The 25,817-nt window shown below is 43.7% G+C and overlaps 1 protein-coding gene across 6 annotated transcripts; it reads left to right on the top strand.

Moving 5' to 3' along the window:
• The first annotated feature begins 240 nt into the window (after positions 1–240).
• usp7 (ubiquitin specific peptidase 7 (herpes virus-associated)) lies at positions 241–21,833 on the top strand. Of its 6 annotated transcripts, none has more exons than XM_068579281.1 (31): positions 241–1,218; positions 5,326–5,430; positions 5,882–6,080; positions 6,971–7,109; positions 7,258–7,346; positions 7,465–7,573; positions 8,472–8,602; positions 8,925–8,979; positions 9,060–9,140; positions 9,489–9,579; positions 9,829–9,911; positions 10,118–10,227; positions 10,915–11,092; positions 12,122–12,266; positions 12,725–12,855; positions 13,422–13,556; positions 13,933–14,034; positions 14,212–14,317; positions 14,712–14,804; positions 14,932–14,999; positions 15,307–15,407; positions 15,732–15,885; positions 16,297–16,364; positions 17,092–17,194; positions 18,221–18,298; positions 18,409–18,509; positions 19,081–19,180; positions 20,065–20,184; positions 20,310–20,381; positions 20,562–20,652; positions 21,435–21,833. In XM_068579281.1, exons 1-31 carry the CDS (start codon positions 1,122–1,124, stop codon positions 21,539–21,541), a joined length of 3,342 nt encoding a protein of 1,113 aa, XP_068435382.1. In that variant the 5' UTR covers positions 241–1,121; the 3' UTR covers positions 21,542–21,833. The 6 variants fall into 6 exon arrangements, with proteins under 6 accessions (XP_068435382.1, XP_068435381.1, XP_068435383.1 ...); XM_068579280.1 differs by having other exon boundaries at positions 17,086–17,194; XM_068579282.1 differs by lacking the exon at positions 241–1,218 and adding an exon at positions 1,732–1,890 and having other exon boundaries at positions 17,086–17,194.
• The last annotated feature ends 3,984 nt before the right edge of the window (positions 21,834–25,817 follow it).

Below are 25,817 nucleotides of genomic sequence, written 5' to 3'. Positions count from 1 at the left end.
AGTTAAGTCTTTGCAGTTTAATGGCGAGAAATATTAGGTATTCCAACGTGCAGTCACAAGTATGCAAGACCCCGCCATTCCTATAATTTCCATTCATCTGATAATTGTTGTTGGTACTTAGGTTTATACACACGCCTAATCCCTATCATTTTACATGGATGTGAACCTGGCCGGGGATGGGCCAGTGTTTAGATCTCCATGCGGATGTGACATTTCAGAGAAGAGCGCGACCGCCATTTTGAGATTTACCTCAGACTCAACACATCACAAAACCACGGGAGGAGCGGGTCGAGAGCCAGCCACACAGCTCAGGCTAACGTTGTATGACCGGGCACATTCCTCACAAGAAACCAGAGGTTAGCTACACATGCAAAGAGGTGCCGCGTTGTGTGTCGTGTTATTGCGTTAGGGGCGCGTTTGCGGGCGAATTGGTTTCCGTCGGGCCGCTGCAACTCTCGTCTCCGCGAACTTCCAAATCAACATTAGTGTTATTCCGGATTGGAAACTGGTTTGAATGGATAGCTTTTTTCTCCGCTCTTCCCCAGACGAGGGACAATCGGAGGAGCACACGGACTGGGGATATCGCAGACAAAGTTGTTGAATGTGTGTCTCTCGCAAATGAACCATTGTTTTCGTTTGTTGTACCGAAATCACTAGTTGGTAACGTTATTTGTTCCTCAAGGGGGCAAGTCGTGTTGTTCTCGTTGCCCCACATTTCCCGGGGTAGAAGCCTGATTGATTAGCTAATTTCAGTGGGCCTCCCCGCTCGGAGCCCCCCTCCCCGGTCCATCCATCCCACCGTCAAAACCCAGCGACTCGCACCCAACACAGGCGCCGAGATTGGGCGAATAGCGAGCAAATACGTCCGCGTTTCTCTACCCGCTCCCCCGCCGACCTCCCCTCCTCACTCCCCGGCGTTGACAGCGGACAAGGCCGAGGTCGCGACAGAGCAGGCCCGGCCGCTGAGGCTCGACCTGTCCACCCCACCTGCGCACCCTACCGCACCTCGCCAGCAGCCCAGAACCCGGTTCCCCTCCGAGCCGACCCCGGACAAGGTCGAGGGCAACCGAGAAAGCAGGGAGCTCCGCATCACGACCACAACAACAACAGCAGCTGCCAATATGAACCACCACCATCACCACACGCAGCAGCAGCAGCAGCAGCAGCAGAAAGCCGGCGAGCAGCAGCTCAGCGAACCGGAGGACATGGAGATGGAAGGTGAGAAATGGAGCCAAGGAGGAGAGTGATCTTACACCTTCTTAATTTAACAGCTGCACGAGAGATGGCGTTACGTTTTATTTGAGCGAGCGGAGCTTAACTTTACAGTAAACACGAAGGCCCAAAGCCAGCTAGGATAGCCGGCTGCTTTTTTTTGCTGATTGTGCGTCCGTTGCAGCATACTTGTGGGGATCTGACCTCATTTTTTGGTGTTATAAGCAAATAGAGCTTGGGATTTCTCTCCGTATGTTCCCCGATTAGTACATTTCTAGAACATAAACCCCACAAAATGAGCTGCTCGTCCGCCCTGATCGGATATTAGCCACACAAATCATTCATTATTACCGGGCACCGTGTTTTCTAAATAAACTGTTGTTTTATTGCGTTCACGGTCGTTTGCTGTGAAACAAGTGCTCAGACGCAGTATTGTGAGCCCACATACGTCCGTTAAAATTTTCAGGGTATATTTGATTTGTTGATAACCCAACGTTACATGTTTGTAAACAGTGCGACTGTTAGTCTGCTAATTAACGTGGAACTATCGCGGAGGAAATTAATCTCGCTGCTTTGACTTCACCGATTTTGGGGGCTTTTGAGGGGGAGGGGGTTTGGTTTTTGACAGTTATTTGGCACCTTCCTTTGCTCATCAAAGTCGGCCGCTATGCGATCCAGGTGATTCAAACGTTAGTGACTCGTAAATATGGTATGTTCATTACCGTTAGGCATGTAACGTTAAGCCCATCCGTTCTAAAAAAAGATGGTGTGTGTGTTAGCATCGTGCCTGATGGCTCGTGCATTATAATGTGGGCCTGCAAAGTACGTTAACGATGTCGGTTAAATAACGTTACGGGGATGGCTTTTAAAATGCAACGTATGCATAATATTGAAACACGTTTGATGCGGACAGCGCCAGTTATATTTTGTATTACTTGCGCTACGTGTTGAATTAGCTGGTAAAAATGCAACGGACATTGCTAGCGAGGCAGCTAATTACAAGCTAGTCCGTTAGCTTCGAAGTCCAACCGGTTGCGTTCATTCGCCGCCTAGCATGCTAGTTAGCTGAACCGCTAACACTCGCGGAGGGGTGTGTGTGGCGTTTCAAAATGGCGGCTTATATTTTGCAACGTTCGATTCAGACGTTGCTCGAATGTTAGGCCTTGAATATTTGCCTCGCGCAAATCGAGTTTTCTCCCCCACTTGCCTCTAATGGCCGTGTGCCGATATACAGTGTTATAAAGTATGTTTTATTCTTTCGATATTTTAATAAGCAAGCCCGCCGATTCTCGTGATTCCAGCAAATAACGGCCCGCAGGTGAATAAATGGCTGGTGTTTGCCTGCTAGCACGCTAGCTAGCTAGATGCGTCGATCGTGATTCGCTAAATTGACTTGTGGCGGAACAAGTCTATCTGTGTCAGAGGAGCGGGTGACACTCCGGCAGAGCACATTTAAATTACATTGAGGTCCAGTTAAGTTCATAATTTGACGTTTGACAGTGTTTTAAGTGACAGTGGTCTCGCTGCGGTGAAGCAGGCCCGCACCGAGGCAGCGCGGGGGATTTGCTGCTTCATTGTATGGACGGCCGAGCGGCATGGAGCTCGCCATTTTTAATGATCTCTGTTATTGTTAGTCAGCTTTTGTAGCCGGTGGTTCATCTATGCCACCGTTTAGTGAGCGGTTTACACATAGAGCACCCGACAAAGCACCGTTTTGTAACGTTTAAAAAATGTTTCATTAATTTAAACTCTGGACGGTATATTATATCTGCTTTGTGTGTGTGTGGGGGGAAGCCTTCAGCATCACTGCGTCATTTGGTCCTAGTGGTCTTTATTATCTGTTCGCCCACCCGTTGTTGCTTGTTATTTGCCTGTACATGAGGTGTAGCTTATTGTTATATAATTGCTGAAATAAGCAAGTAGAAAAGGCTCCATTCATGTTATAATCGTTAATTTTAGTACTTGTGTTACTCGTAGCAGGTGCACTCACCAGACTTTCTCACCCTTAGTAGCTGGTTCACCCTTGTTGGATTCTGTCCCAGTGCACTGCAGCCTTACACGGACTGTGTAAACAAGTAGACATAATAATAATCTCTGCACTTTTTCCCCCTGCCTGCTTACAGAAACTAATGTCCTTTTTACTGCATGAGGCTTCGTTCAATTGCAGTGGGGTTAATTCATCTACTTCTCTACATTTCTCCGTCAATTATCTGTTCCGCCACAGAAATCTTACTATAATGCCAGGCTGATGCTGCCACTATCAATCCAGTGTTAATGCTTGTCACGGCTCAAGTAACTTGGGAGAAGACATTATACAATTTCACAACGTACCTTTCTTTTATAATCCAGTTTGTCCAATAGGCTAAAATGAAGGACTAAGATGCAAGTAGTTGACTGAATCACTGCAACGGTCCACGTTTAGACAGCAGAGAAATTTACTTGGTCTAATGCATCAAACAGCATTTCAGCTTCTCCATGCCAAGCGAGTGCAGCAGGATCAGCTGTGCTGTCATAACCTTGTTGCTGTAGGTTAAATACACATCTGTTTTGCTGTTTGCCCACAATACAGCTGTTAGTCATTGGAGAAAATTTGTCTTGATGATGTTTACTGTTTTTGGTTTTCAATTTATAGGCTGTGGACTTTGATAAATTAGGAGTAGATCAAAATATTTTGTTGCAATATATGTTTGTTCTTTTTCTTGACCGTTACTGTTGTAGTGTAATCGTAGTAAGTATCTAATTACTGAGATGCTTCTTGGAAATGTTCGAGCTTGGTGTTTTTTGCTGAATATGAAATTACCGGAACCATGTCCGGCTTCGGCTTGTGCAGGTACATATGCATCAGGAAGTACTTCTCGGAAGTTTAAGGGTAGACCGGCACAGTGGGCGGGACAAGAAGTTGTCATGGGATTGACTGACAGACGTCATTAGCGCCGCGTAATCCACTTGAGGAAACGAGGTCAGTCTCCTGGAGGACTCTGCCAGTAACGTTACCTGGAGAGACGCACACAACTGACACTCTTGCATCTGTTAGCTCGGGGGAAGACAAGGATCTCAGATACACGTGAAATACAGTGTAAGCGGTAGATTGATACATAGACATGTTTGAAGGCATTTTCCTGGGTTCTCGTATCAATGTGGTTTCGGTTAAGTCTGGTGTCTGTTGCATTATTGTCGTCATCACAGGATGCAGGCAGATTTCACTCACTCCTTGGAGTCTACTCAAAGCTCATCTGTTATCATTGTGTTTTGATAGATGGGACTACAGAGCCGACTCATTATTCGGAAGGGATAATTGTTGTCCTCTCTCTCTCTCTCTCTCTCTCTCTCTGTGCGCGTGTTTTTCTTTGAGCGATGACTTGCAGCCTAATCCTGCATTGTGTCCATAATTACCCAGCCTAATGTTGCATGGTCTTTGTCACACAGACGCACACACCGACACACAGAAGTCATGCTGTATTAGCACGGTTTTCCCAGGGAAATATATGAAAAGGGCCAGGAGGGATTAAAGATAAAGAGGAGATGGAGATGGTAGTTAATACAACAAAAAATCGTCTGAGCTTGGTTGATGGTGTATTTATGGAATGAATTATTATGGTATTTATCAGATTTTATTTCTGTCCTGGTCTTTTCAACAGTGCACATATTCACAGAAACTGGGCAAAATAAGCTTTTTAAGAACTAATCTCACCTCAAACTTTCCCATCATTTCTAATCGGGGACCAAAATACATTAGCAAAGGTATTGTAAGATATAAAAGTATGAGTTCTATCCTCACAAAATGAAATGGTCTATTGGTAGTGAGAAAGTAATGCAGCAGATCGTCTGTAATGCATTATGAATGGTTGTTGTTACTTGTCTGGTAAACGTAGATGACATTAAATACAAATGTGAGAGTAAGCATTGCTTGTCTGTGTAGCTTTTTTTTAGGTCTTAATGCTTTATTGTATTGATCTTGGTTGGGTGATCTGACAGTTTTGTGTCTGTGCTGAATTCACACATTTGGCAAAGCAAAGGCATCAGCAAGCTTTCCTCCAATTGAAGAAAGCTCTCCCGCCTGCTGTCTGGGCTAGAACCACCCAGCCTTATTATAGAGTTACTCTCTTTGTACAGCTGGGGACACAGACGACCCTCCAAGAATCCCGGCCAACCCAGTGATCAATGGTAACGTGGCCATGGCAGACGGACACAACAACACAGAGGAGGACATGGAGGATGGTGAGGATGATGTGCACTTACACACTAACAAACACAATTGCAAAAAAACAAGAGGAGAAACTAGGTGCTCTTGGTTGTGAACTAGGTAAACTCCAGATAAGTACTAGCTGCTCTTGGAGTCAAATTACTAACTTTAGAACAAAGGGAAGCCTCTGGGCTTACTTCAGTTACGCTCACACTAAGGCTGTAGTTAAAATGCCGTAATAAATTTAGAGCATATCAAAGTAAAAAAATATACCACAAGAGAACGCCGACCCAGCTTTGACCCACTCTGGGTCTTCCTCAGGGCGTGGCTTTGAAAGAGGCGTCTACACCTTTTCTTGATTGAAAGCTCGTGCTGTGAAAGTAAATGTCCTTTTTAACGATCCAGGTTTAACCCGATTCGATGAATTACTGACCAGTCGCACCTGGTCTGGAAAGCTCTCACCTGTCGAACTCCATCTTTCCACAGACACCAGTTGGCGGTCAGAGGCTACTTTCCGCTTCGTAGTGGAGCGCTTCAGCCGCCTGAGTGAGTCTGTGCTCAGCCCGTCCTGCTTCGTCCGAAACCTTCCATGGAAGATAATGGTGATGCCGCGCTTCTACCCCGACCGGCCACACCAGAAGAGCGTGGGCTTCTTCCTGCAGTGTAACGCAGAGTCAGACTCCACGTAGGTGTCTTGGGGATTTGGGGTGGAGGGGGGCATTGCAGAGAAACACACACACACAGGAACACACTTGAAACCTTTGATGATCCTTGAAACACAGTGAGCAATATCGTTTTTCACCCCAACCCACTCAAATCTCACTTACTCGCCCCCGAAAAAAGAAACAAGCTTTGTGTATTTTAATTATCGCTTTACCAGATGTCTTTTTTGTTGTTTCTTACATTCAAAGCGTCTAAAGAGGTTTTCAGAGAAAGCTTCAAATGAATGTTGTCATTTTATAATGACATCACCCTCTCAAAAAAAAAAAAAAAAAACAGTCCTCAAATCCAAATTGCCTCTCTCTGTTCCACTCAGCTCACATGCTCTGGTTCTCGTTCACAAATAGCATTATTTAAGATAACATTAAATACCATATTTCTTGTTTTATGAGGCCACAACACTGGTGTTCAGTCAGTGCAGACATCTAAATTGGGCTGATTTATTCAAGGACCAGATCTTCTACTCAAGTTAAAGTACTTTACATGCCTCACTTTTTGATCATCAAATTAGTTACTGTTAAATAGTTGACTTAGCTCACTGTTTACCGCAGGTTGTTTGTTTGGTGTTAGAATATAGGTGCAATAAATCAACGTCGCAGTTCACTTATGTGTTTTTTTTTTGTTTTAAAATTATTCAATCTCTTTATTGTTATAACAAAATGGATTGCCTACTTCATGCGTTGTGTCCAAAACCTACCTGCTGCTAATTTTCTTAAGCTGGCCACGCACAAATTAAATGTGTTAAATCTGCAACTAGATCCTGATCCGTAGCAACATTCACGGGATACACATACCATCATCTGTTTTAATACAAAAAATTCAAAACCCCCTAAAAGATGGATTGTGTTTTTTCAGGTCATGGTCGTGCCACGCTCAGGCCATGCTGAAGATCATAAACTACAAAGACGACGAGAAGTCCTTCAGCCGCAGGATCAGTCACCTGTTCTTCCACAAAGAGAACGATTGGGGCTTCTCCAACTTCATGTCCTGGAGCGTAAGTACAGAAACTGAGAAGTATTAGCTTTTTGGCTGAAGAGGCGGAAGGAGTAGATGCACATAGGAGACATACGATGCATGTCTTTGTTGATCGGGTGGATAGAAGAAGCTTTGCTTTGATATTAACTGTTTCTGTGGTGTTTCAGGATGTGACCGATCCAGAGAGGGGCTTCGTCGATGATGACAAAGTCACATTTGAAGTCTATGTCCAGGCCGATGCGCCACACGGAGTGGCGTACGTAGCTCCTAATTGTCTCCGCGGTCTTTTTTAAAATATAATTGTCCGGAGTTTAATTGTCTTTTTTTGTTGTTGTTGTTCTGACAATAAACATCCTTCTTCTCTCGGTCACCAGATGGGATTCAAAGAAACACACCGGCTACGTTGGGCTAAAGAACCAGGGAGCTACCTGCTACATGAATAGCCTGTTACAGACACTCTTCTTCACCAACCAGCTACGACGGGTATGCTTTTATCTTTAGAGCTGTGAACATGCAGAATTTTTTTAAAATTTTTTATTCCCTTCCAACTTCTCATGATTTTTTTTTTGTCACAATAATATCACCAGCATGATTGGGCACCCTTCAGAGCTCCTAACAGAACATTTTAGTAGCACTAGCACAAAAAAAACTACTTCAAATTTACTTCAATACTCTGATCATTGACAGTTTACAGAAGTAACAATGTTGTGTTTTGTTTAAAAGCAAAACACCAAATATTAATTTGTGTTTTTTGAGTCTCGTGCTACTTCTATGAAGGTACTATAGATGTAACTGATCCAACAATGATGACGCATATTGATATTCGGCCGTATGTCCCCGTGTGCTCTCACTGCACATCTGTAAAGTTCCATCTGTCCCTACGCTCTGCGAGCTGATTGATTGAGCGGACTGGGCACAACCAAACTGATCAGATCACGCGCGCATATAAAAATCCGCTACAGGAGCGATAGCCACAGTTGCAAATAAAAGGATGTGTAATCTCTCTCGGTCTGTGGGTCTCTCACTCTCTCGGGTGCACGCTCTGTCTACCGGCAATAACAAGTCTTCAAATCGATTAATCGATTTGGGATGGCTTGTGTCAGCCCGAGTGTCCACTTTCAGAGCCGCATACGAATCAATCCGCACACTGTTGATAAATCCAAATTGTTACTTTTGAGCGTGCAGTTACTGCATCGGTTGCATTGTGGAGCCTTTAATAAAACATAGTGCCACTGCCGTTGCATTGCTTTTACCAGAAGTAGCTCTAAAAATAAATTGTTGTCATGAAACCAACACATTTTAAATATGTCTTAACAAACCAGTGACAATTTGTATTCTCTAAATCTAATCACTGTGTGAATCTTCCCGACTTTCTCCCCAGGCGGTGTACATGATGCCCACAGAGGGAGACGACTCGTCCAAGAGCGTTCCCCTGGCACTGCAGAGGGTTTTCTACGAGCTGCAACACAGCGACAAACCCGTCGGCACCAAGAAACTCACCAAGTCCTTTGGGTAGTGGAGACTTTCTTAAATCATCCTTTGTCTTCAAGTGACAAAGATTGATGCTATAAGACATCTGTATTCATTAGTTGGCATTGAAATGCTTGAATCATTAAAATGTTAAAGAAGAAAAAAAATGTCCTTGCACTATTTTGTAGGAGGTTCCATGATTTGGTTTTCTGCTTTGATGCAAGCCTCTTTTTTGCACAAAAGCCTACATTAGATATTATTTTCAGTAGCGTTTTTAAATGGTTACCAGTCACACTTCTTTTCCGATCTTTGAGTATTGTAACTAACTACCTGGTTGTGTTTTTCTTTTTCCCTGTTTGTGAAGATGGGAAACACTAGATAGCTTCATGCAACATGACGTTCAGGAGCTGTGCAGAGTGGTGAGTTCTCTCGTACTCTCCTAAAGAATATGTGTGCGCATGCATGCTGAATAGCTACTGACTTGCAGTGTGTGTTTCAGCTTCTGGACAATGTGGAGAACAAAATGAAAGGCACTTGCGTTGAGGGAACAATCCCCAAACTCTTCAGGGGAAAGATGGTGGTACGTTTCTTTATCTCCAGCTCTTTCTATCTGACTCGTCCTCATAGTTTCAACCACATTTTATGTAGTGGTTGTGAATTCATAAGTCTACCTTGAGTTAGATTTTTTTATTAGACACAACTTTTTGGTGAGACTGATGCTGTTTATTTATCAGTGCACGGTAAAGCTAGCATGCATTATGTAAACATGGCCATACATGTTGATGTAAAGTAGTCAAACAGGATGTAACCTTGAAGGTTAGTTAAGAATAGGCCGAGGTTAAATCAAGACGTGACCCTTTTTTTAGAAATACATTTTCTTTCACGTTCCAATTGCATCGAACAATCTGACCTATGTGTTTCTCTCTAGTCATATATCCAGTGTAAGCATGTGGACTACCGGTCAGAGCGGATAGAGGACTACTACGACATCCAGCTTAGCATAAAAGGAAAGAAGAACAGTGAGTACCAACATCAGCACCACTTCATTTTCACCAACAGTAGATCAGAGTCTTTTTGTTCGCTGAAGTATAATGAATTGGTTTAAACAAGCGTCTCACCCTGACATCGCCTCATTTGTTGAATAGATGTCGTACTTCCTGCTCCAGAGTCTGTTAACGGCTATTTGCAGTATAAAAGAAAACTTGTTTTCGAATATCCCAATATGCAATTTTTCTCCATCTCATCCTTGCTTCTCTCCTTCTTTCCAGTCTTCGAGTCATTCAAAGATTACGTTGCAACCGAACAGTTAGACGGCGACAACAAATACGACGCAGGAGAGCATGGCCTGCAGGTAAGGCTCAACAGTGACTGTCTCTCAATTATTCATGTGGCTTTTTGTCTGAGTTTATTTTAGTTTGTGTACATTTAGTTCAAATTATTCTGAGCTCAGTTTGAGAAAAGAAAAAAGAAAGTTTGTCCAAATTGTAATGCTGCAACCGTTCAGGAGAATAAATGGTGTGTACTGACCAGATGCCCGACCCATGTGTTGTATCACAGGAAGCAGAGAAGGGGGTGAAGTTCCTGACCTTCCCTCCAATCCTCCATCTGCAGCTGATGAGGTTCATGTATGACCCACAGACCGACCAAAACATCAAGATCAATGACAGGTAGAAGCACAAAAAAAACAAACACCCGACTTCATTACGTTAACTTCTAAATCACTTTCACAAACACGTAATACAGCCCCGCTTGAATCAGATCCGGCCTTTTCACACAATGCGTCGGTGGCTGGACATGCGTTTTAGAGATGCTCCGGTCCATAATCACACGGGTCAAAGGAGCAGTCTATTTCCAGAAACAGCACTCGAAGCGATGCCCTGACTCCCCCCACCCCCACCCCCCCACCCTTCTGCACTAAAACAAGGGAGAAAGTGAGTCACTGAGTGTTTCCTGCAGGCCGTATCATTCAGTGTGATGCTTTTCAGGAGCTAATGGTGTTTTAATAATCCACCAGGATAATGTGACACTTTCACAACGCGCACACGCAGTCGTCCAGAATAGTTAATTTCCCCCTGAAGTGTCGAGCTCTGAGTCATGCTTGTGACACTGCCACGATCACCTGTCCCCCCCCCACCTCCTTCCGAGGGCTTTCTTTTAAGTATCCACACGCATCCAGAGGGTGTGGATATATGCAGCGGCAGTTTAAGTGAAATCATGCCGGCTTGAACTCTTGCTTTTCTGCTCTCGCATGCATATGTTCTCGCATGCATATGTTCTAAATGTTAATGGCTTAATCGCTCGTCTCTGCTTCTCTGTCCTCCTCTTCCCTCCCCCTCCGCCAACTCTCTCTGTAGGTTTGAGTTTCCGGATCAGTTACCCCTCGACGAGTTCCTTCAGAAGACGGACTCCAAGGACCCGGCCAACTACATCCTGCACGCCGTGCTTGTGCACAGCGGGGACAACCACGGCGGCCATTACGTCGTCTATCTTAACCCGAAAGGAGACGGCAAAGTGAGCGTCAAGGAACCAATAGTGAGGATCATTTTCTTTTCTGCACCTTACACCAAAACTACAGTGGGCATGTTTGGATTTTCTGCACTAGTAGTACTGCAAGTTGTCTCCATTGTTGGGTATGAACTATCACACAGGTGCTCAACTTCTTAAGATATGAGGTTTACTTCATATTCACGATGAGTACATTTAATTTGATGTGATGACGACATTAAACACAGAAGAAAGTCACAAAGTAAACATGTTTATTATAGTTTTACTATCTTTTACCACATTAAAAATGAGCACAATATAGTTCTATCTTGTTATAATGTACACCTTAAAGGTAAGATCATTTGCTAATTTATTTATGTCCTGATTTATATCGAATCATACGCTCAGAACATTGTAATTTCTCTCTGGCCTTTTTAAACTTGGATCCAAGATGAGGAGAAATATGTGCTGCCAGTTCTTGAGTGACAAATAATCCCAAACATAGTCGATGTGTTAACTACAGAGATGACGTACTGTACCCAAACGGGGGGGCTGTCGACCGCCATCTGTAGCTAATCCAATATCTCAATATCCTCATACGACCCCACATGATCTCGCCCCTTAATGTCAAATTAGCTCCATAATAAATCAATTTGTCCAGTCGAGAGTATGACTCAACAGGAATCCTTTCGTTTGCCGCTGACACTGCATGTGACATAATTTAACCCTACGCATTAAGGTTCAGTCGTGTATTTTTTTCACACTGTTAAATGTACACAGCCCGATTAATAGTAGTAGAAGTTGGTGTACATGTACACACACACAAGGGATGTCGTATACTGTTTATCACTCCTGTACTAGTCATCCTTTTTAGGAGGAAGATAATGAATATTATAACACAAGATAATGGATTTTTTTAGCTTCAGGAATTTGCATGTTGGGGTTGATTGAAAGCCTGAAATGAACGTTGTTTAAGTGCTCTGTGGTTTTTCTCCTTTCCACATCCTCCCCCCCCATCCTTCTGTCACAAACCCCTCTGCCCCCCTCTCTTGTCCGTCGCTCTTTCTTTCCCTCCAGTGGTGTAAGTTCGACGATGACGTGGTGTCGCGGTGCACCAAGGAGGAGGCCATAGAGCACAACTATGGAGGACACGACGACGACCTCTCAGTGCGCCACTGCACCAACGCATACATGTTGGTCTACATCCGCGAGTCCAAGCTCAGTAAGTGGCACACTCTGCTCCTCCTGCCTTTCTGGTTAATATTAAAAACATGAAATATTCACCTCAACTGCACCAGCTGATCTGTCCTTAAGTACATCGCCACTTATACGATGCTGGTCGTCTCCGATAATGGTCCTCATATATTCAGTTGTTCTCTTCTTCTCTATTGATCTCTGCACGCCCTTAAATAAAATAGCACTTACTGCCTCTACACACTGTGCCACTTAAGGATATTGCAACATAAGCTTCTCCAGTCCTAACAAACTTAGATCTGTGTGCTTCTCTGTTTAGTTTCTTTTTTCTTAAAGTGATATTGTTTGGTAGGATATCGCCCAACCTCACGACATGTGATGGAAACTGTAATTCCGGAGTCCACTGCCTTAAAGACCACAGTAAACACAAATGTCACCGTGCCGCACTCGAGGATCCTCACTTTTGCGTCTCTCCTCGTGTGCCAGGCGAGGTGCTCCTGCCAATGACTGACGTGGACATCCCCCAGCAGCTGGTGGAGCGTCTGCAGGAGGAGAAGCGGGTAGAGGCGCAGAAGAGGAAGGAGCGCCAAGAGGCCCACCTCTACATGCAGGTCCAGGTAGGAAACCAGGACTGCTGCGTCAGTGCTCTGACGCTTCGCACGCTGCCAAGTGCAAATAGTAAGTGTTGAGAGCAGACCATCTGCCATCTGGGCTTTTATTTTGAGGTTTCACAGACTGAGAGGGTGCAGCGGGAACCTGAAAGTGTTCCTCACATGTTTTGTTGCGTTGCTGGGCAAGGAGGTACAGTAAGAGTGTGGCACTAGTGGTGCCAAGCTAGCAGATTGGTTCCCTGCAGGCTTTGGTCTTGCACGCTGTGAAAGTGCTGCTCATCACATTAAGTCTGCGAGAGTGCGCACTAAAGAGTTAGAAGTAAGATGGAGCAGAGTGGGGGTTGTGTTGCAGTGGATACAAAGATCGTACCAAGATCTTTATGTAGGATCTATGTTAAGCAGATATTCTTATGAGACAATTTCACATTAGCAATTGCATTAGCTCATCCCAAAATTGCTATAAAAAATGCAGTTGCAGTGATCTGACCAAGAACTCTCTCCTTTTTCATGTCTCGGTCCTGTTCTACTCTGTCACTAAGCTCGCTTTCTCCTTGTCCTCCTCTCCTGAACAGATCGTAACAGAGGACCAGTTCTGTGGTCATCAGGGCAACGACATGTACGATGAGGAGAAGGTGAAGTACACCGTCTTCAAGGTCCTGAAGAGCTCCACGCTGCAGGAGTTTGTCCAGACCCTCTCTCAGACCATGGTGAGAAGAAAATACTGGACGCCGTCTGTCTTGGACCTGACTAATGTGTTATTGACATGTATTCATCCCACATGCGCTGTCTATCCTGTCACTGTTTCTCTAAACGCTTACATGAGAGAGAGGCTTGTTTTTCCTGTTTGCCTTTAATGTGTTAGCTAGACGGCCACAAAACACGTAAACACTCGCGTTAATCCTCCTCCCCACTGATCTCCAGTGGATTGAGTTTAGCATGTTGATTTGGTGAGAATAAATAATAGTTTGTCTCAAAATGCAACTACATGGTTGTAATCTAGAGTCCTCACATGATTTTGGGCTTTTCCGTTCCGCTTTTCCCCGAGAGCGAATTAAGTTAAACTCTGCTATCTGTTGGCTGCAGGGTTTCCCACAGGACCAGATGAGGCTGTGGCCCATGCAGGCCCGGAGCAATGGCACCAAGCGACCCGCCATGCTCGACTACGAGGCCGACTGCAGCAAGTCTGTAAGTGTTTTGTGTGGTGGAACCCCTTGTTTGTATTGTAGACACTCATTGGGCGTTTTTGGAAACGTTTTTGTCAGCTGCTTTACCGACAGTCGGGTCCTTACTGCCTGTTCAGAACTCGTATAGTAATGTGACTCCATTTAAGTATGTATATTTTTCTTTATTTTTGCGTTCCAGATGATCGACTTGAGCGACAACGAGAACCCCTGGACAATATTTCTGGAGACGGTGGATCCGGAGATGGCGGCCAGCGGGGCCACATTACCCAAGTTCGACAAAGACCGTAAGTCCCACGCGTCATCCAGCCCGGTGATAGCAGCGGTTTTGTTATTGCCGTTTGACTCGTTAGAGCTCAGCGAAACCTGTTCTTTAGTTGCAAACATCTCTGCTCAGTCTCAGCTCGGCATGACCTTTTATTCAATCCTCAAAGTTTTATTGCTTCAAACTGACTCTGCATTCCGTGTGTTCGCACAGACATACTTGAAATACTAGAAATGCCGCTTCACAGGTTACGACCGCCCGGCTGTCGCTGTTAACATTGTGTTAAACGCTGACTAGTGTGATAGTTATAGTCGTATTGGGTTGTCGTTGTGTCTTGAGTAGCCCTGTGGAGTTAAGAACTTCTCGTTGTTAGTCTTTGATAGCAACAATATCTTTTGTCCCTTTTTTCTTTTTAGATGATGTCATGTTGTTCTTGAAGATGTATGACCCCAAAACCAGAAGCTTAAATTATTGTGGACATATCTACACACCTATATCCTGCAAAATAAGTAAGTGGCGGCAACATCGAAGTCTTTTTTTCAGGCTTTAACCCGCTGTTCGTCCTTCACATAAAATTGCCTGGAACGTACAGATTTTGAAATCGTGTTTCTGTTGCTCTTTTCGCCCCGTAACCAGGAGACCTTCTGCCAGTCATGTGTGAGAGAGCAGGGTTTCAGCAGGAAACTAGCCTTATCCTCTATGAGGTGATCTATTTATGTAGCGCTCACTTGCTGGCACATTCCTCTGCCCCCTTTTCTTTTTTTCTTTCTCCTCCTGCCTTGTTCTCACTCTTCAGCCGTACGCTCGTCTGTCTGGCACGCGAGTCGTGTCTCGCGACCTCTCCTGTGCACACTTTCACACTGTCCTGTGCAGCATGTCTCTTTCTCCTAACACTCGCTCTGCTGTCGTAGCGTGTTTACACATCCTTCACGAAAAAGAAAAGAAAAAAATACTCTCGACGAGATGGCTTCATTTTGACTCGTGGCGCCTTGTGTGTGTGTGTGTTTACAGGAAGTAAAGCCCAACCTAACGGAGCGGATACAGGACTATGACGTCTCTCTGGACAAGGCCCTGGACGAGCTCATGGACGGGGACATCATCGTCTTCCAGAAGTAAGGCCAATTCTTGTGTGTGTGAAGGCTAATTTATACCTAAATATGTTTATAATTGAAGTTTTGATGAATAAACATGCAGAATCAAAGCTGTCTGCTGCAGGTTTTGGCCGCTAGTGGTGGCCAACAAATGCTTCAACATGGCCCAAAACAAATGGAAGTGAAGAAGAACGAATGATCCTTTTAGTCTCCATCCATCTATTGTTTTATACTGTTTTCTTGAATCTCTTCCCTCCCGTCGTTTTTTCCTCCTTCTCCCCGTCAACACACAACACGTTCTGTACCTCAACTTACCCGTTTTCCTGCCTTCCTCCTCTCCTAAAGGGACGAGCCGGAGAACGACACCAGCGACTTGCCTACAGCAAAGGATTATTTCCGGGACCTTTACCACCGGGTCGACGTCATTTTCTGTGACAAGACCATCCACAACGACCCCGGCTTCGTCGTCACGCTCTCCAACCGCATGAACTATTTTCAGGTAAGGTCCAGGATGGAGGTCTGGATTTGTCGGTGAAGTGAAAAAAAGGAAATTAAAAGGAAATTAACCAAGTCTTTCAAGATGAATTCATCTTGTATTCTTTCTTGTTTATTCATGCTGATGTTAAACCATAACAAAGAAGTGTCCAAAGACATTTATTCCTTACTTTTTGTCACTTGTATCCGAGCGTTTCTAAGTAATCTATCAGATTTTCATTTGTTTCATTGGTCACGTGGAACTTTTAGCAACTTGTAATTTATTTTGAAACATCAGCCATCAGTGGCGAGGGCATTGTGTGTTTTTCAGTGATACTATTGTGCCCTCGAACAAACAACCATCTGGCTTTCCAGTTGGTAGACACAGATGATGTCAAGATGATCCTCACGTGAAATGTATGTTTGTTTTTGTCAGGTGGCCAAGACGGTAGCGCAGAGGTTGAACACAGATCCAATGCTGCTGCAGTTCTTCAAGTCACAGGGGTAGGAGGCTTGTCACACACACACACACGCACACACACACACACACATGCACACAAAGTGTGTTCTGTGTAAATTCAGTGTTTTTTAAATGTATGTAAGAAATGATACAATGTAGTTTCTTTATTGAAATTCCTTTTTTATTGAGATGGATAAGCAAATAGCCATCAAATATTGTGTTATCTCCTGTGTTTCCCTTTAATGGACATTGAACATAACATAATTAATAATAACAAAGTAGAATAACTGGTACACATATACATGAATCCATCTTTATGTCGTGACGTACATATATAATATTCGACGTCCTTGACGTATAGGAATAAGCATGTCGTGTGTGTTTCTAGATGCCGTGTTCTCGTTCTCACAGCTTGTCATGTGTGCCTTGGAGTTGTCAGTAGAAATATTGCGTAACCTGTCCCCCCCACCTTTCTTTGTTGTTTTCCTCTAACTCCTCCCACTCTGCCTCCCTCCCGTCCTCCTCTCTCCCCCTCCATTCTTCCTCTATTCTGCATCTCGCTGAATTTTTTCGTCTTCCCCTTCCGTTTCTGTCTCCCCCCCCTCTCTCTCTCTTTTCTCTCTTCTTCCACTTTCCTCTTTTCTCACCGCCTCCTCCTCCTCCTCTTCTTCTTTCTTCCACCCTCTGTTTTTCTCTCTCCTCCTGTCATTCTTCTTCACTCCCCCTTGGTCGTCCTCCCCCCCTGCCTGGTGGTGTGGTGGCCAGGTACAGGGACGGTCCAGGGAATCCTCTCAGACACAACTATGAGGGAACGCTGCGGGACCTGCTGCAATTCTTCAAGCCTCGGCAGCCCAAGAAACTCTACTATCAGCAGGTGGGAACGCTTTGCCAGCGCCGGGACGGCAGGGGAAACGACTCTGTTTAGTTTGTGATTTGTTTTCAGTCGCACAAGTTTGTTTTTTTGGCCCTCGACGAATGCTTTTGTGCCAGAAGGGCTAGCTTCTACGGTTCAAGCTATTCCTGTAATCTGTTTCTTTTTGTTTTAATTAGTGTTTTTTAATGTTGTTGATCAGGTTTTAATTCATTCAGACAGCGTTGATGTTTCTCGAATGTGAGAATTTAGGGAATTCTTTGGTTTCGCATGATAGTTAATGTAATATTTTTGGACTGAAAGTCAGACATTTAATGACTTTTTAACTTGTGCTCAAATATATTTTGATGGCCTTTTTCTTTATGTTTTAAAGACCAAACAACTAATTCATTAAACTAGAAAATAACTGCCAATTTAATCAACAATGAAAATATTTGCAGCCCTACTTTCAGTCTTTATGAATATTTCCTTTTGTGCATTTTTGGATCTTCTTTCAGAATAAGTCTGATTTTAAACTAATATTTCTTTCTAATCAAAAATTATTTCTGCTTTCCTGGAAGTTTAGTGCACAGACTGTTTCCTTCTGGCTTTAAAGTACATTTTATTTATTTTTAGTAGATATTATAACCGTGAGATGACGTTTTTATGCGTCTTCGTTCGTATTAGAGCTAAGCTAACGGCGCTAAAGCTATCGTAGCCAGCTGTCAGAAAAAGGAAAAACCCCTAGAAAAGATGAGTCAGGCGTTCTTCATCACCTTCCATCAGTATAATATTTTACACTGGCGGTTCACAGCGTTATTTGAAACAGATGCAGACGAGTGTGAAGACGGATCCTTCTGCAAATACAAAATGCTTTTTGTTTGTGTGCACAAAACAAATGAGGATACCCGGTGGCGTCGGTATTACGGCAACGCATTTGATCTCTAACAGCTTCCAGAACGCTGCAGGACTTCTTTCTGATTGTTTCTCTCTCTCTCTCCCCACCCCTCCTCTCTCTCTCTCTCTCTCTCTCTGTGGACACATCCACAGTTAAAGATGAAGATAACAGACTTTGAGAACAGGAGGAGTTTTAAATCCATATGGCTCAACAGCCAGTTCAGAGAGGAGGTAACGCACAGACACACACCAACAAACACTCCCCCCACTACGTCACTACACAGTCACCTCTTCTGCAGGTGTAAAGTGTGTGTGTGTGTGTGTGTGTGTGTGTGTTGCAGGAGATCACCCTCTACCCTGACAAGCACGGCTGTGTGCGGGACCTTTTGGAAGAATGTAAAAAGGCAGTGGAGCTCTCTGAAAAAGGCTCCGACAAGCTCAGGTATCTAATCTCCGTCCAGACATTTCAAAGCTTCTCGTGTGAAGCAGCAGCTGCTGCGGTGGCGGCAGGTATCCCGCCCACGAGGAACGTTATGAAAGTGAATATTAAAACTGGTAATTCAACACTTTCCCAGCTCGCTTTGAGTAATAATTGTGCTTTTTGAAAGAACTTGACTGGTAGTTAATTTCTCTGCTGAGGCGGCGAGAGGAAACAAAGCTGCCTCACAGCTCAACCTGCACACATCAGCTATTTTTTAAATTATATTTTTAGTCATGCAAAGTCCTTTTTACTGGTCAAGCTCATCAGCAGAGTGACTATAAATAATGTCCCGGCCGTTTACCTCCTTCATGCAAATCACGTCAGCAAACCGAAGCCTGCAGACTTTTTCTTTTTTTAGAAAGACGTCATCTTTAACAACCGTGGTTGTTTTAACATTTGCTTCCCGATTTTAATATTTGTGTTGACCAGTTGTCGCGTCATCTTCTCTTTAATGGGTTTTTATGCTCTTGTCTCTCCTTGAAAAGCCGCTGTCGAGTATTAATTAATCCCGCCTCTCTCTCTCCCCCTGCAGGCTGTTAGAGATAGTAAGCTATAAAATCATCGGGGTTCACCAGGAGGACGAGCTGCTAGAATGTTTATCTCCGGCTGCCAGCCGCACCTTCAGAATAGAGGTATGTGTGTCTGTGTGAGGCGTTCCTGTCTCCTCTCTAGGTTTTTGAGTGACTAAAGGAGGAACAAATTGGTCAAAATAAACTTAAACGGGCCCTCGGCGTAACACAGTTGTATATTTTTGATGCGGTCCGCTCGCCGTGTCTACACGAGCAGCCGCCATCTTCAGGGTTTTACGACTTCAAAGATGAATTTGAAACCATCATCTGGCTGCTTGTTGTACATTCAGGGCGTCTATTGAGGTTTCCTTCTGAAGATTTGAACATCTGGCCGCAATTTTATATGAAGTCATCGCATTTTGTTATTGTAGTATGAATGTAATTAACTGTGCAGTTAGATTTCTGCTGGACATTTATATAGAGAGCAGTGAAAATGTTTTTTTTTTAAAAGGTTAAACGCCAGCAAATATAGATTAAAGATTAATATTTTGTTTGATAAATGAATGCAATGTAGGGAAATTGGAAACGATTACAGCTATGTTGTCTTTTCACTTCCTTTTAGGACTTTACGTCGTAGTTTGGATCGCTCGAGTCTCAAACAATCTTACAATTTAGACGCCGCTGATGTCTAAATCTCCAATTGTTTAATACCGATAATAGAGGTGAAACCTAGTGAAACCTTCGTCTACGACTGCAATAACGGAATGAACAGATAAGTTAACGATAATGTGACGTCTGGTGGTACTGATGACACCCAGAATGCACCTGTGCATCACTGCAAGAACTGACCAGTTTGTGAAATTGCTCTTTAAAGTGGCAGGTTAGCGTTGAGCTAACAATTCGCTTATTGCCTTTTACTGCCTCAGAGCCGGTATTTAGAGAAGCCGGCTCTAAAGTTACTAACTGAACCCAAACTGAATATCGTTTCCTTCCTTCCTTCCCTTCAGGAGATTCCTTTGGACCAGGTGGACCTGGACAAGGACAGTGAAATGCTAATCCCCGTCGCTCACTTCCACAAGGAAGTCTTCGGCACCTTCGGGATCCCCTTCTTGCTCAAGATCAGACAGGTGTGTGTGTGTGTGTGTGTGTGTGTGTTCAGTCTACTCATCGTGATGTGTTACTCAGACACACAACTGCGTGCTCTGTGGTGGTTGTTTCCTCCTTAACCGCCTCTCTCCCCCCTCCTCTGCAGGGCGAGTCATTTCGGGAGGTGATGAGGAGGATTCAGGCCATGCTGGACATAACGGAGAAAGAATTTGAGAAGGTACGACCCCACGCTCCGTTTTAAATGTTTTATGGTGACAAGTAAAAGTCATTTAAAGGTCGTTTCAGTGTATTTATACGCAGAACTCTTTACGAGTCAGTCTGGATGTTTTTAGAGTCGTATAACCTGCGTGTGTGTGTGTGTGTGTGTGTGTGTGTGTGTGTGTGTGTTCGTTCTCAGTTCAAGTTTGCGATTGTGATGATGGGGCGGCATCAGTACATCACTGAAGACGAGTACGAGGTCAACCTGAAGGACTTTGAACCACAGCCAGGTATGAACCGCTCCTGTGTTAAAGGTGGTAACGTGTGGAGGGAACAGGCTGGATGACCAGGGGCCTCGGGATTAACAGTGTTGCCATAACTATGGTTGAACATCGGTACGGTTTCATAACCGCGAGATTTGCTGGAGCTACGTTATCGATGTTGTCCTTTACGTAAAGTGTGTGTGTGTGACTTACCTGAAGCGTTCACCTCGGAGCCTTTTATCTGCCAAAAAAAGAGCTTTGACCCGTTGGCGTGGAAACATTTTGAAAAACGTGCCGTCCAAAAAAAAAAAGTTACTTCAAAGAAGTCCGACACTTTGAATATGTTCCAACATCTTTGAGATAAGCATAACTTCTTTGAGCTCACGTTAAGTTGACTTGATGTACTCTGCTGCATTCAAACGTTTCAAACTCAGCCGGGAGGCGTTCACAGTCGGTAGTGTGTCTGTGTGTGTCTGATTTATGTGTTTTATGTGTAAGTAGCTTTTTAATCTGAACTGACTCTCTGTACTTTTTTACTCTGGGTTTGTGGGGAAGCATCGTGAGTCTCTCTTGAAAGATTATGACTCCGGGCTTTTCCATTTTTAACGGCTGGCCCTGAACGCATCCGGCGTGATACACATCTTTCCACTCAGCTAATTACTAGCAGAGATTTGTTGAGTTTAAGCTGCCGAGTATAGATCCGACCGGCAAAGTCCTTCATCTTTTCTGCGTTTTTTTTGTCTTTCTTTTTCCCTCCGTGTCCTTGAGGCGGTGCCGTGTAATGACCTCTGTGACGCGTCTCTTTCCAGGTAACATGTCCCACCCGCGGCCCTGGCTCGGGTTGGACCACTTCAACAAAGCTCCAAAGAGAGGCCGCTACACCTACCTGGAGAAAGCAATCAAGATCCACAACTAAAAGCAGCCCCGCCCTTCCTCTTTGTCCTCCTCCATCCTCCTCCTGCTCCTCCTTCCTCCCTCCCCCCCTACTTTAACACACCATAACCACAGACTGTAACCAACCGTGTGTGTGCGTGTGTTTGTGTGTGTGTGAGACTGTGTGTGTGCGTGTGTATGTGTGTGTTCATCACTTTTAACACCCTGCCTGGACACCTCTACAGCTCGAAACCGGCACTACGTCTCCAGCGATTCGGATCTTGCTGCAGCTGACGGATTATCCTTCAAACACAAAATAAACTGCACCAACCACCTCCCGACTGTTGATAATGTTTATGTTCTTTATTTTTTTATTGTCTCCCTTCATGTTTTGAGGCAGTTCTGTTGTTTTCCCGGCTTTTTTTTCTTCTTTTTGTTACCTGTCTGGAAGTGAAATTGGATTTTAATATAAAATGAGCGGAGAGAGGAAGTGGGACGCAGTATAAATATATACATATATATATACCCCAATATATATGTATATATGTACTTATAGACTTAGTTTCTGTTTCCTTCTCCCACATTTCACCACATGTTCCCCCCCTTCAGATCTTTTTTGGGGGTTGTTCTTAAATAGAGTTGTTTGAAGAGGGGTCGTACTGTGTGGAGTTTGATGGAAAGATGTTTCTGAGGACTAACTGACAAGAGAGGGAGACATTTTTTTTTTGCAGCTGCAAACTTGCGTCTATCCTGAGGCTCACTAGTTACCCTGACGTGGTTCTTTCTATATCTATATTTTTTTTTTTTTTGGATCCCATCCCTTTTTAGTGAAACAAAGCAAGTATTTCCGAGTTTACGCGCAATTCTTTCTCACTTAGTTTTTGGTTGGAGGAAAAATGAATTCATTTTTTTTTTTTTGTCTCTTTCTGCAGATCTTGTATAATAAAAAAAAATAACAATCCACGGCATCTGTTTAAAAATAAATGAGGGAGAAAAAAAAATAAGGAGGATATTTGTCTGTATTTCATCTTGCACGTAGGCACTTAATGTCAGAGGTTTCTCAGGACTGACAAATGTACATTTTGGTTGTGGTTTTTGAGTTGCTCCGTAACACACACACACACTCACACACACATGCGAGGACATTACCCCCTTGACTTCCTCGTCCTTTTTTTCTTTTCCAGGGGGGTGGGTGTTAATGTCTTACTCAGTCATTCCTCTAAACACACACACACACACACACACACACACACAAGCTTGGTCATCTTCTCTCTGTCGCCTCCTGGTGGTTGGGAGCGGTAACTGCGCTGTGCTTCGCTAGAGAGCCACTGGTTTGAAGATTGTGTAGAGACAAAAACCAGCATTGTAAGAAACACTTTAATCCCTATGAATTCATTTTTTCTTTTTTTAAAAGCACCGATGGAATGCTCCCCTAATAGTGCATAGCTGGCTCTGTAAAGACAACATTTAAGAATTGTATATTTAAAAATATGAACGTGTAAAATTAAAGAGAAACACGCCTTTTGTTGTTGGGTACAGAAGGAGCCAGGTGTTCATATTTCTTGTGTGTAGGGTTTTCTTTCTTTCTTTTTTTTTTTTTTGCGTTCCTGATGTACCATTGACGATTTTTTTCTGTTACATTTTGGATTTCTTTTTCTTTTCAAAACTAACTGCATTGGTTTTGTCTTGTTCAAAAAAAAAAGTGCAGTACAAAGATAACCTGCAGAATCACACCTTAATTTGATCTTTTCCAGTTTAAAATCCTCAGTGTAGCAGCAGTGTACGACAACTATTCCTGTATATTGCCTTTTTTGCTGGAAAATGTATGTTGAATAAAATTTTCTATAAAAACTTAAAAAAACAAAAAACACTCTGCTGCTTGTCCTCACCAGGGTTTGATCTAAAGGAGCAGTTTGACACTTTGAGAAATACATTTAGTGGCTTTTTTTGGGTGTTTTTTCTCATCTAACAGTGTTACAGAATCTCAAACTATTTTTAATAAGATCTAAAGTTGCCTTCGAAGAAAAACAACCTCCCCTTACTTTTTTTCGAAGTCTGCGATTCATCGATTTTTTTTTTTCTCGTTCTTCATAATCGAAGATGTGAAGCTTAAGATGTCAGTCCTGGTTGATTTTAAAAGTTCTATTTAATTAAAATTGTAGTGTTTTGTTCATGCATAACTCAAGTTTTCAACATTGTCTGCATAGCTCAATGTTGTTGTGTATTCAATGAAGAAAAACTGCATTTTCTTTCCCGAGAATTATTAGACAAGCTCCACCTTTTGACCCGATGATGGATGGAAAAGGTCAACAGATCACCGAAGGCTGTAATCATAATTCACAGCGATTCATCCGGTAATTGTTGAGAGATTTCAGTTTGTAGGACTCTTATCGGCAAACAGACGCACGTTGGCATCCGTCTTTAAGAACTTCTCGACCGTGTTGAGAAATGAGGACAACGATGTGAAAAGAACCATGAGGCCAGGTGATCAAGAAAAAGAGATGTACTCTGTAAATCAACTTTTATTAGAGAAATAATGGTAACTAAGTCATTACATTTACACATACATCGTTAAGTATTTCAACCAAGGGAAAACAAAAAAATATCAAACATTCTCTCAATAAAATGCGATTTTTACCTGGACACAAAGGAAGTTTACATTCATTTTAACAATGTAATGTGGGCAGATGTTTCTGAAAACGGCACAAAGATATTACATCTCCCCCCCCCAAAAAATTGTATAAGGTGCGCTTGATTTAACTCGTCACAGCATTAAAAAAAGAAATGCTAATATGTTTGGCTTTGCAATGCATTGGCTCTTCTAACAGAATTCGCTGAACTGCGACGAATAAACGATGAGACGAAGGAGACAGGGCGTCATTTCATTTTTGCACGGGTCCATTTTCTGCCCTCATGTTTGGCCTTTACAGCATTGCTTCTTGTCAACGTGCACCAGCGTGTGGCAGTAGGGGCACGTGTGGTGCACGTCTTTGAAGCTTTTCACGCAGAGAGGAAGTGGAAGCAGGAGCAGGGGAAGCAGGCACATTAGCAGCCTGCAAGACACACACACACACACACACACACACACACACACACACATACAGTCATCATGTGGCTGTTTAAAAGATCTACATCTGGTTGCATTTTGCGGTATGCAAGCCGGCTTTTCAGCCTTTTCTGACCCAGAATCACAAAAGTTGCGCATTGGTTACAGTACTTTGAAAGGGCGGCTGCAGCATGTACTAAAAGTACAAGTAAATTGTGTGTGAATTGGAGCTTGAGGGGCCTGAAGGGTTTAGTAGGGTCCCAACAGCCATCAAGCAGGTGCAACGTTGCCGATGCCAAAAGGTCGACAGGAGTCCAGAAGCACGCACTCACCCGAGGATGACGAAGAGTGTGCTTATCATCTTGGCAAACCTCCCAACTTTGTAGGCAACCTCTGTCGTGATCTGCTGCTTGCATAAGGTGCAAGTCGTCATGCCGGGGGAGCGCCCCAAGCCCTCACCGGAGTTAACGACATACTTATTGCCTCCTTTGCTGTTGTGCTCTGATGGAGTGGGAGGGGAGACGAGGCGAAGGACTAGAGGGGGAAAACGGGTGTTGTTAACGTTACACTGTAGGTGAGGTTTTTGATGTGCGTTTCCAAGAAGTGTGAGTTTATTTACCGGGCGCGTCATGGGTTTGGCGACCTGGCGCAGCACTCAGAGATTGAACTGGAACCAGAGGGACAGAAAACAGTTTTCATGAGCCAGTCTGAAAAAAAGGTCAAATTAGAGCTGGATGTCGTTCGACAAGACATTGTTTTGTCTTTTGGGTCCAGATGCAGCTGGTCCAGTGAGGAATCAATCATTTGCTTGAGCTATGACGACTCATTGTAAACACTAGTTAACTTCTCTTAATGCTACTAGTACTTTGGATGACTTGTGGGATTTGGTAGTTTTAAAGCAGCTGGAAAAATTCCCTCACAGGCAGAATAGCTACTGTATGTATGTACCAGTGGTGGGCCGAATTATAGCTATTTTATAATGTAATAGTTTTGCATAAATACACAACATGTATTATAATTATTTTTCCCTATTAGCTCATTTTCTCGTTGCACAGCTCCTGTCTTCCTCTGTTGCTTTTCTTTTAGCCTGCAGCTGCTTTCTTCCAATCAGATTTCACCTTCTATGTCTCTATGGAAGAAGTGTCTTCAAGCAGGCCTTTGCAGATTAAAGTACACAGAGAGTGGACGTTGTCGTGGATTGTCATAGTCTCCAACCAATCAGATCTTTAGTTTGACATGCCTGCGCCTGCATGTTTGCACTGGACGTATGATC

Source organism: Clinocottus analis, unplaced genomic scaffold, assembly GCF_023055335.1.
Source record: "Clinocottus analis isolate CAN_PGR_092001 unplaced genomic scaffold, fCliAna1.0.p SCAF_16, whole genome shotgun sequence".
Classification (NCBI taxonomy): domain Eukaryota; kingdom Metazoa; phylum Chordata; class Actinopteri; order Perciformes; family Cottidae; genus Clinocottus; species Clinocottus analis.
The sequence above is the reverse complement of the archived record's forward strand: the minus strand, read 5'-3'. Positions and strand labels throughout refer to the sequence as shown.